Source organism: Prunus persica, chromosome G6, assembly GCF_000346465.2.
Source record: "Prunus persica cultivar Lovell chromosome G6, Prunus_persica_NCBIv2, whole genome shotgun sequence".
Lineage (NCBI taxonomy): Eukaryota > Viridiplantae > Streptophyta > Magnoliopsida > Rosales > Rosaceae > Prunus > Prunus persica.
The window spans coordinates 1,449,174-1,461,696 of NC_034014.1; the positions used below are offsets into that span (position 1 = coordinate 1,449,174).

General features: G+C 35.8%; 1 protein-coding gene and 1 pseudogene across 1 annotated transcript; one reads left to right on the top strand and one right to left on the bottom strand.

Annotated features, from left to right (window-relative positions):
* Window positions 1–9,194, bottom strand: part of LOC18773122 — a 22,248-nt pseudogene extending 13,054 nt beyond the window's left edge.
* LOC18773745 lies at window positions 10,380–11,840 on the top strand. Its single transcript, XM_020567447.1, has one exon. The coding sequence runs from the start codon at window positions 10,380–10,382 to the stop codon at window positions 11,838–11,840; it is 1,461 nt and encodes a 486-aa protein (XP_020423036.1).

The window sequence follows — 12,523 nt, forward strand, 5'->3', positions numbered from 1 at the left end:
AAAGACATTGAGGTTCAAAACTTGTTTGAGATGATAAAATCACTTGAAAACAACATGATTAAACAATCTGAATCTTTTGATGCTTTACAATTTGAAAATATAAGATTGGAACATGAACTTAAGTTGGAAAAAGAAAAGATTCAAGGTTTAACCATTGGTGCTGAAAAGATTGATAAAATGCTCAATTTTGGAAAATTGTTCGGTGATAAAAGAGGTTTAGGATATGTAAATGAGTCTTCTACACCTTCATCATTTGAGACAATCTTTGTCAAAGATGTGTCAACTCAAGAAGCTCCAAAATTTGTTTATGGTCTCAACTTGGGTTTTGATTCCATGAATATTGTTTCTAAGGGAAAGCTGTCTCTTCCACAATCCAAATTTGTGCCTACCTGCCACCATTGTGGTGTGAAAGGACACATTCGACCTAGGTGTCATATCCTTAGGATTGAGTCTCAAGTTTCCAAAGAAAGTGAGTTTAAGACTCATGTGTCATCTTTTAAGGGGTATGCAACTGTAAAGTCTGTGGTTTGTACAAGAGATAAACATTCTTCACTTGCAAAATTTGGTTTCCTTCAACCAAAAAGGTTCATTCCTATATGCCATCATTGTGGCACATTAGGACACATTAGACCAAAGTGTTTTGATTTTAGGAATTTTGAGCAAAAGCTTTTTGTTCATTTCAAGAAAGTAAATGATGACTCACTTCAAACTCAAGTGAATGATCTTCTTCATAAAGTTGTCAAAATTCCTAAGGTTATCTCTTTGCCTCATAAAGTCTCAAAAGTGAAGCAAGTTTGGATCAAGAAGGAAGACCATGTTCTTCCTCATGTTGGTGACTAGTTTCTTTATTTTATGTATCTAGACCATTCTCTTATTTGTGTGTGCTTCATGGAGTCTAGATACATTGTCATGCATTTGCACCTTGTTCTTTTGTTTTATTATTTTTAAATGTGGTCATTGCATGCATATCTTTCAATCATCTCTCTCACAGTGCTTTGAATCTTGGGTGATCAACAAAATTTCATGTTCTTTTGAACTTATTCACATTTATCTTGTTGGTCTTGTCCAAACATTTTCCCTTGGTGGCAAGGAATACATTCTATCCATTGTAGATGACTTCTTTGAGTTTATTTTGGTCTCACTCTTGCTTGAAAAATCAGAAACCTTTCAAAGGTTTAAATCTGTCTACCATTTTTTACAAAAAGTTAAGATGACTAGTTATCTGCCTCTTGTTAGAATTAGAACAGATCATGGTTTTGAGTTTGAGAATTCTCAGCTTCTGAAATTTTGTGAGGTGATAAGAATTAAGCATGAGTTCTTTGCACCTATTACACCTCAGCAAAATGGTGTTGTGAAAAAAAAAAAATAGAGTTCCTGTTGAGATGGCTAGGGTGATGCTCAATAGCAAAAATTTTGCTAAACATTCTTTGGGTTTACATCTCAAACAGGGAGTTTTTGAGGTATGGTGCCAAACAAACTCCCTATGTGCTTTGGAAAGGTAAGAAACCCAACGTGTCTTATTTTAGAGTCTTTGGTAGCACATGTTTTATCTTAAGAGATTGGGAACACTTTGCTAAGTTTGACTCTAAAAGTGACAAAGGAATTTTTCTTGGGTATTCCACTTCAAGCTGAGCCTATATAGCATACAATTATAGGACCGGAACCATCATGTCAATATTGATGACTTTGCTGCCTCCATTGAGACGGCATGAGATGAGGATGGTCTTTTATCTTCTATGCTTTAGGGAGAATCTCCAGGTCTGGATTTAGTGGTTGACCTGTCAACCTTTAGCAAATCGGTTGACCAGTCAACTCTTGACAATTCTGTTCCAGTTGACCTGTCAACTTGTCATAATCAACCTCAGAATCTCAGCTCATCTGTCCCTGTTGAAAACTTTCTATAGAAGCAAGATAGGAAGCCTTCTATACTTGACTGCAAGTAGACCTGACATTTCCTATAGTGTAGGAGTTTTGTGCTAGGTTCCAAAGTGATCCCAAAGAGTCTCATTTTTTTGCTGTCAAAAGAATCATAAAATATGTGAGTAGAACTTTTGAGTTTGGGTTGTAGTATACTTATGACACTTGTGTCAATCTTGTTGAGTATAGTGATGCCGATTGGGCAGGTTGTAGTAACGGTAGGAAAAGCACTTCTGGGACGGTCTTTTATGTAGGCAACAACCTTGTTGCTTGGCATAGCAAAAAATAGAAATCTATCTCTTTATTCATTGCTGAAGCAGAGTATGTTATAGCTGGGAGTTGCTGCACTCAACTTCTTTGGATGAGACAAATGTTGGAAGACTATGGTCTTGCTCAATCATGCTTTCTAATCTATTGTGACAACATGAGTAATATAGATATTTCTAAAAATCCTGTTCAACACTCTAGGACTAAGCATATAGACATTAGGCACCATTTTATTAGAGATCTTGTGGAAGACAAAATTCTATCTTTGGAATTTGTTCCCTCTTTGAAACAGCTAGCAGATATACTCACCAAGGCCTTGGACTTTCAGAAACATGTCACACTTAGGTAGTCCATTGGCCTTTGCTCAATTGATTGATTAGCTTGTCTGTTCCTTATCTTCAGCACATTACAGAACTGTTGACTAGTCATCTTCGTTTTAGTTGACTAGTCAAATATAAATTTTTGTTTACTTGGTGTGCAAATGTCAAAAACATCTGTTTCTTCTGATCTCTGATGGTGTGAAGTTTGATTCATTTTATGCTTTGCCTGATTTGTGCATAATTCCCCCCTTCTAGTTTGGAGCCATTAGATGAAATTTTTTGGTGTTTTTACATCCTCTTGGTGAGACAAGTGTTGTGATCCATTGTGGACAATCATTGTTATAATCTCCTATCTTATCTCACTCTCTTAGGCAATTTGTTTATTAAAAACAAAAAACAAAAAAAAAAAACAAAACAAAAACGGGGAAGTGTGACCAATGTAGTCACGACTCTAGGAAGGTATAAGGTGATATGATTGAAGAATCTAGAGCAAGAGCCGCAAAATTGGGCCACTCAAGCACTTAAGTCTGGGATGTGCAAATAACAAACATAATAAATGGCCAGATTGAGTGATGAAAATCAAATAGGTTGAGTCTATGCTTTGAGTATGTCTTGAAGGCTTATTATATACTTGTCTCTCCAAGAGTGATATTTCTTCATCTCTTGTGTTTTTCTTTTGGCTCTGAACCTCCTCTGTCCATCTTGCCTTATCTCTGAGCATGAAATCTAATTCATATTCTATCTATCAGAGTTTGTTGCAATTGTTTTGTTTGCACATGTGGTTATCTTCTCTCTCGCTTACTCACTGTGCTTAAAGACTTGGACTAGGCTATAGTAGCTAATACATCGTTGATCACTTGATATATTTGCTAGTTCATGTTTGTGTTTTTAAAATCAAAATCATGTCTTCTTCAGGGTCGATACTAAAATTGATGCTTTTTATGATATTGCTTGAGTTCACTAGTCAACATATGCTCATGCTAATTGTGGTTGACTAGTCATTTGCTTAATAGGGATCTTGTGACTTTTGGTGAAATTAATTTTCACTCTCTAAGAACCAAGACCATTGGTTATGACACAAAACACAAAGGTTCACTTGTCTTCTCCTTGTCTCATTTATACCTTCTGTTTCAACACTGGTACTGTGTTTATGTGTGGTCGTGTTTGGATGATGCCACTTTGGTCTATGACCCTATCTTAATAAGTTGTGTGTCCCACATTCAATGATTTAGCCTAATATAATCTTGAAATCCTTATGAGTCTGTTGTGCTATATGAGTTTTGGATTGTTGGCTAATTCATTTTGTTGGGGGGGTTTCTTTGAGATGCATGTGTTTTGGCAACATTCTTGCTGGTTGTTTTTATCATTTTCATACATCAATGTTGCCTTCCTAAGCCTTATCTCGATTGATTTGCTCTCTTTTTTGTTCTTAGTTGTGTCTATGAGGTTGTTGGTCTTTTGATGCCACCTCAAATTTAGACATGCGTGACTAGTCCATTTCATAGTCCACTCTCTTCTCCTTGTGCTTTTTGGAAGCTATGTTGTGTTTTTTTTTGGACAACCTAGAGACTTATTTCTTGTATTCTTTCTCACATGTCCTCAATTTTGAGCAAAAAATTAAGGTTCATCTTGCATGGTGCTTTCTTCAAATTTGACATTGATTGATGTCTTAAATTTTGAAATCTTGGTGCTTTGTTTTAATTTTGCGCTATGGTGTGTAAAGAAAAATTCATTGGTTGTCCCTTGTTTTGATAAATATGTTGCTTAAACTCTGTCTTTTTAGGGGAGTTTCTTTATGTGTAATGTGTACACATTGAAATTAAATTCAGCCACTTGATTTTAATTGCCTTAGGTATGATTCCTTGCAACTTGTGCTCCACTTCTTATTCTCTTTAGCTTGATGCACTTTTGTGTTTGTTGGCTATTTATGGAAAGTTTGCTGGATTAGTACATCAAAGGTTAATTCCTTTATGTTATATGATACTCAGGGGGAGTATTTTTGTACAGGTTGGGGATCTTTTTGCCTGGGTAGTTTGTGCAACTTGATAGGGGGAGTTTTCTTGTATTGTTTTTGAGCAAATGCTGTTTTGCTTTGTAATCAAACCGTGTCATGTGCATATTGTTCAAATATGATTATGTGACTTGTGTTTAATTCACTTGATTACTGTTTCTCTATATTTGCCTTTTTGCTCTTTCCTTATCAACAAGGGGGAGAACACTCTCAACCCTATATTGCATATTGCTTCAACTTTATATGATATAATATGCTTGTCTTGTGCCTGGGAGTTTGGTTGTTGTTTTGCAGGTACTTCATTTCATCATCTCCTTAGGTTTGGTTTTGGGTTGAGTGTTTTTAGAGAGTGTGTTGTCAAGGAAAGCCAAAAAGGGGGAGATTGTTAATGTATGCATTTTGGGTTTTTCTTTTGGCTTCCCTTGACAACTTTGTAATAGGATTTCTATTGTTATTTATCAAGCTCAAGCTTAGATTAAGAATAGCTTCTCTAGGTGTTCTTAACTAACAACTATCCTATGGAGATTCAAGCAATTTGACAAAAGTAAGTATGCATTGCATATCATGGCATTAAAACTGTTTTTATAAAATGATGACTAGTCATCTGTTTCTCGTATGACTAGTCATCCTTACTCTGTAGGATTTCCAGCCGGATAACAAATCTTTTTGTCCTATTCTCCTTTCTCTCTCTGCTGCCATGTGGGTATTCTGACCTAAGGGAATTTTTGTCTTTAAAGGCTATCAATTTCCTCTTTTGGAGCCGTCACTTTTAGGGGATAGGTTTTGGAAAGTTTCATAGCAAACTTTCGCTTCTTCTTCCTCATGAGTAACCTTCATATTTTTCATCTTTGAGTTTTCCAAATTGTTTCTTTTTGAAAACTGCATTTGAAATATGAAAACTTCATCTTGCTAGATCAAACACTCTATCATATACATCTAGGTCAGATTCAAGATTGATTTCTTCAAGAGTATGGTTTCTTGAAGAAATTTGTCATTTTCTCCATGAATCCAAATTTCATTTCTGTCTGAGTTAGAGCTTGCAAGCTAGTGCCATGGGATGAAAGAGCTGGAGAAGGAGCTGCCATTGCCATGAAGAACTGAGCTTCAAGCTTTGCTAAGTTGGAGAAGAAGATTGCACAAAGGAGGTATAGCTCATCTTCCTAAATAGACCTAGGAATTTCTTGAGCTTGCTAGTGTTTTTTGTAAGAATCTTTTTTGCTTAGTGGATTGCCTGGTCGGTTGATGACCCCCAGTTTTTCCCAATGGTGGGTTTCTGGGTGAACAATTTCTGGTTTCCATCTCTGTAAATTTTCTGGGTTTGTGTTCTTGATAGTTGACTAGTCATCTGAATTTGTGCGGTTGACTAGTCATCTTTTTCTGCTATTTGGTGTTTGCTTGATTATGTTGTCTTCACACACTTTCACCATAGTTGTTGCTAGCACAGGGGATGCCTAGATTGATGGGTCCTTCTGAGTGCCTAGGTTGTCACTACTAATTCTCTAGGCCTGCAGGTACATCTTGGTATGCTCTGTGTATGTTATTGTTTGATATGATTCATATCTAACAGTTGACTAGTCATAAGAGTATTTGGCCAAGGTCTAGAGTGTGTGAAGGTTGTTGTGTTCTTGATTGAATATCCTTTAAATTTACCCCTCGTCACCTAAGTACCAATTACAGTAGTCAATTCTATTCGTATCATTGAGGGCTTGCGCAAGTGATAATTTGGGATTATTGAACTAATCAACGCCTACAATATAATGTGTTATAATTTCAGTGTAGAGTTTTGCACCAAATACATGTGGAGCATTGATCATACAACTAATTAAGGCTAAAAAATAATTACCATTTTCAGTAAAATGACTGGATCACGATACTTATCTCTTGTGTAGAGTAAAAGCTCTTGAATTCCTCTGGGATAAACATTGAGCCAGTCTGAAGCATCCTGCACCACCATTTGAAAATAATTGAGGTTATTATAAGTAAAATTTTGTATGTGCAAAATGATTATTCGTCCAAATGCTAATATCTTAAACTTGTAATTCGATGTGTACCTTTGAACCAATTGGGATCCCGTTACACTCAGCTGCTAAAACGTAGATGAATATCATAATCTAATTTGTCTAAGAAATTAAATTGCTCGAATTCGCCTTGAATTTGTACTCACATGACATTGTAACGCCAGCGTCTATTGTGTAGCTTGGATAACTACTCTTACGTGCATCGCTTGCATAGTAACCAGAATAGTAATTTATTCCAAGAAAATCCATTGACCCAGCTAGCAACTTCGATTCTTCTCTCGTGAATCCGGGTAACCGTCTACCAAGAATAGAACGCATGCGTTGTGGATAATCACCACTTGTTAATGGCTCTGCAAACCTAAAAAAACATGAATAGTCAAGCATGAAGTTAATACTAATACACAGAATTGATAAGTAGTAAATTATATTAGGAATATACTTACCATCCATACATAAAATCCAAAGCTCGTAAGGCAGCTTCATTATTGTTCTTTGACTCGGAAAGAGGCACAAACCAGTGTGTCACAATTGTTATCCCTATCGTTCCTTTTTGAGATGCCTAGACAAGGGCATTATTTTTAGTTTGTTTAGAGTAAAAAAAAGGGGCAAAACCTTTGTTTATCTAACTATACAAATAATACTAGTGAGTCATATAGAATTCCCAACTAATAAGCAATATTGGGATAAAAAAAAAAGAGAAAGAAATTTGCGGGACCTGAAATTTAGTCTTGTACAATTTCACAGCAGCTGCATGAGCAAGTAGAAGGTTGTGTGACACTATATATGGTTCAATACCAGAATCTTCGCCGGTGCAGTTGTTCTTCTGCCCAAGTAGAGCATCGCCCCGGTGCAAAGGCCCCGGTTGAATAACCGTTGTTACTATAGGTATATGGCTCGTTCAATATGGTCAATACTTTACTCGATTCCCAAATAGCTTAAAACAAAATTCTGCGTAGTCCTGAAAATCATTACTGTATATATACATTTCAAGACATATATGTTTTAGTAATATGTATTTAAATAGATGACCACTAATATTTAGAGGATAAAATTTGTTTACTCACACAATACGACGGCTTAAGAAACCACTATATTCATCTTTTACAGCTTGGGGAAGATCCCAATGGAATAGTGTGACAAATGGCTTTATATCTATGCACACAATGAGTAAAAGCAAATTAAAGATTTGATTAAATGATATTTTATGAGTCAATGAACCTCTTATTATATATCGATCATTGATCATGCAAGGTGGAATGACTCACCATGGCGTAAGAGTTCATCGATGATATTGTTGTAATATCTGACTCCTTTCCAGTTCACGCCCCCACTTGCTTTTCCATCTAACAGTTAACAAAACAAGAAAATAGGAAAACAATCTTAAAACAGAAATTGAAGTAAAAGAAAATTAATCTATATGCTCTTTCCCTTCCGAATTTAATTTGATTAAATTCTTTTAATTAACTATTACAATCGAGAAATTTAATATTTCTTGTATTATACTAGACAAGGGTCGACACATTACTTGAGCCAACAACATTAAGTGTGTTTTACGCGAAAAAGAAAAGAACAAATTAAATGACAAAAGAGAGCAAGAAAAAATGTTATATGGACAATTTTAATCCCAACTAAATATGAGGATGCGGATGATGAACTTACTTGGTAATATTTTGGACCATGAGATAGGGAGCCTATAAGCATCGAATCCCGTATTCTTCACAATAATCACATCTTCCTGTTGTACGATACATAAAAGATATTCTAAGAAAGAATTTTCAATATGAGAGTCCATTCGGTAACCATTTCAATTTTTATTTTATTTTTATATAGAGAATATAAGGAAAAGTAGAGAGGAAGAATAGTGGTGGAAGGATGGTGGGATAGATCTGGAAGAAATGCATCTGAAATGGTAGATGCATAAAATAACAATTAAAAACTAGAAAATTAGAACAATTTTAAGTAGAAATTTTTTTCGAGATTTCATTTCTTAAATTTTCCTTCATTCCTCCCTCCCACCACCTTCTTTCCTTCGTCCTATCACTTTCCCCATTTACCTTTTGTGTCTTGCCAAAATAATGAAAATTAAAAATTAAAAATTAAAAGTGAAATGGTTTACGAAAGTGACACTGAGGACTTCATGTTGAATATCCCAGGCTCTCATACTTAGTATGCACACATTGGTTGAAAGATTAAAATTTTGTGATTCTTGAATCTTATAGAGGTGATATTGATCAACTGCGACATCTCTATTGCTGCGATCTTTGATCTTTTCTGCAATTAACCACATATACAATTTTACTTATTTAGAGCACAAAAGTTACTAGTGAGAAAAATAAAAATTTATTTATATTTCCAACTAAGCCACATCACTAATCTTCCCAAGAAAGCTTTAAACTTGAACTGGTTGATTATTTGATTAGACAAACCTGGATATCTGTGGGTGAAGGTATCCCATATGCTCGGTCCTCTACCTTCTTTGTTATAGGCACCTTCAAACTGAGATTTACACGCATAGGATTACAGAATGAAGATGTCAAATTGGTCTGACATGTAAAGAAACTGTTAGTATGAAAATTGTATTGTCATTTCCTAGACTTTAGCATAGGTTGGGAATTAGTGTGTGAATATGTTTTACTGGAAGCTTTGGCGCAACACATTCATTCTGGATCTCTGAAGCATGACTTAACCGATATGAGAAACTGATTTCAGGTAAATCATGACATAATCATGCATTCATTATAGGATTCCTAGTTGGAGTTATTTTTACTCAAGCACTTTTATGTTAGCCCTACTTTTAATAGGATTAGATTTTATCTCTTGAAATTGCTTTCCTAGTTGGACTCTATTTTGACTCAAGTTAAAATCTTATCTTTGTTTGGTCTAATTAATTTGTTTTAGGAGATATTGGTTCTCCCTAAAATAATGGCTATTTGGCAACAATCACTCAGAGTCCATATGGGATCAAATATGATATTCATGATTGAATAGAACTTGTGGTCTGCTGTTTGGCATGATTACTCAGAACCATATAGGAAGTTTGGCTCTGTAATTTAGTAGGCATCTAAATCTTATATTGTTGATGGGAAGTTTGCATGGGCTGACGAATTGAGGTAGGATTCTATGAGAATCAAATATGATTAATGGCAAGAGATTGAGGACGTGGCTTTGTGCTCTTCTCTTGCAAAAAGGAGATTGTGGTTTGTATAAGGATATGACGTGCTTCTTTGTTTTTGTAACTTTCCCATATTTTATTTGAGCATCTAAAATTCTTAAGAAAGCTACTGTGCATATTTTTGAGATAAATCATCAAGTGTTCCATGTTTTGCTTGGTGATTTATCAAACACTTTAATCATTCATATTGCATTCATATGCATGTCGGTGACTTATACGGTTGAGTGCACCAAGACCGTGGTGGCGGTTTTCCTCCGGCGAGCTTGAAGCAATCGTGGCCAGTATTGCGTTCAACATAAGGAGTGTCGAAGATCATCCCGTGACAGAAGTTGAGTTATGAAGAAGTCGGTAAACATTATCTAGAATGAGTCTAGGATAAGTGTATGAGTACTTATTGTAATCATCGTTCTATAGTGGATTTGAGTTGGACTGAGGAGTCCCGTGGATTTTCCCCAGAGGTGGGGTTTTACCACGTAAAATAATTCTCTGCGTGTTCTTTTATTTTAAGCTTTGCACATATCAATCCTACTTCAAAGGTTGATCATTATTTATTGCAAAAATTCGAATTAGCTTGTTTAACCTTCTCCAGGCATATATAGATATCCTACAGGTATTTTCAATTGGCATCAGAGCAGGTTGCTGGACATACTCAGTAAGATCTAATATACCTTAGGATGGATCGTGCCTCGGGCTCAATTGCACATCCACCATATCTTGATGGCAACAACTATGGCGCTTGGAAGGCCAAAATGAAGTCGTTTCTTTGGTCCTTAGATGAACGTGTATGGAGTACTGTGGTTCATGGATTTCCTAAACCCATAAAAAAGATCGGAAAAGGAGATGAAGAAACCACAATCCTCAAAGCTAGAGAGGAGTGGACCACTGCAGAAGTCACACACAGCACTAATAATCAAAAGGGGTTAAATGCTTTATTTACTGCTGTCTCTTCAGATCAATTTGAATATATATCTGGTTGTGATAATTCTAAGGAAGCTTGGGATATTTTGCAGGTTACTCATGAAGGAACAGATACTGTCAAGGGAGCCAAGCTTCAAATGCATACTTTACAGTTTGAGACACTCATGATGGATGAGAATGAAACTTTTTCTGAATTTTATGCTAAACTGTGTGTAATTGTGAATGCTTGTTCAAGTTTAGGTGAAAAAATTCCAGAAGACAGGGTTGTGAAAAAGATTTTGAGATCCTTGCCTCAACGATTTCAACCAAAGATCACGGCTATTGAAGAGATCCGTGACTTGAACACCTTGAAAGTTCAAGAACTCATAGGGTCCATACAAACCTATGAGATGAAACATCTAACTCCTAAAAAGAGCAAAAATGTTGCTTTCAAGGTTGTGAATGAAGAAGATGATGGGCATTCAAATGAAGATTGCAGTGATGAGGAATTAACGATTATCACAAGACGATTCATGAACTTTCTCAAGAATCAGGATCCAAGGAGTCGAGATTCAAAAGGTATAAATTCTAAAAATAGGTTTGTTAACTATACTGATGGTGGGTCTAAATTTTGTAGGTCAAATGAACGAAAGAATCCAAGAGAAAAGGTCCAATGTTTCAAATGTGAAGGCTATGGACACATATCTTCGGAATGTGCCAACACCTTAAAGAAACAAAGGGATGGCAAGAATAAGGCAATGCATACTACTTGGAGTGATAGTGAATCAGAATGCGAGATTGATGAAAAGACGGTTGCACTCATAACCACAGTTAGCTTGGATGAATCACATGAGGATGATGATTGTAAAGGTATAAATATTGAGTTTATCATGAACAAATATGATGATTTGTTGGCTGCTTCTCAGAAGCTCAGTAAACAAAATAGTGAGCTCGTCAAAGAAGTTGCTGTGCTGAAGTTGGAAAATTGCAGGATTGCAAACGAGTTTCAATCCCCTGATGCAGATTCCGAAAAGGTAAGTGCAGGTATGAACGAAACATTGATGTTTTTGCATAAAAAATTGGCTGATCAGAATAAATTAGTTGCATCTCTAACATCTGACAACAAAGCCCTTGAACTTGAACTTAAAAATTCAAAGGAAAGGATTGTTTCTTTAACCATTGGTGCAGAAAAAATTGACAAGATGATTAGCATGGGAAGAAGAGATGGTGACAAATGAGGCTTGGGATTTGAACCAAGTAATGAGTCTTCCGCTGTGTCTAAAACAAAGTTTGTCAAAACCACTTCACCTATTGAACCTTCTGTCACTCATGAAGTCAAGAAATTTATTCCAATTTGTCACTTTTGTGGAACTCGTGGGCACATAAGACCGAGATGCAATAAGCTTCTAAATGAATTTGTTTGTTCAAATTCTCATGGCATGGGTGGAAAAGTAAGTATCCAACATAAGATTTTAAGTCTTATGGAAGAGGTAAACCGCTTATCCAAACTATCTTCTTTTCATTGTTTGCCGTCAACTAAGACAAAGTTAGTTTGGAGGAAAAAGGAAAATCATAATGGTATGTCTTCCTCCACTAATGTTGTGCATGAACCCGTTGCTTTAGAAAGTTTGGATCTTAAATGTATTGCTGCAAAATCTTTGGATAATCTTCGATTTGACACTCTTAGAAAGTCTTTAGGTATATGTGCTCTAGATTAATTTGGAGTCTATTGCATGCCAAAGCCTCTTTCATGTCTTATGATATTTCAATTAATTTCGGTGTTTATAAATCTGCCTAGCTCATGCAAGGATTGTTAAGGTGTATCAATCCTGTAACTGTCTGAACGTATTTGTTGATCTTAGATTGGGCTCTGACACTGCACTATATTGAGAACTCATACTCTCAGCTTCACACAAAGGTT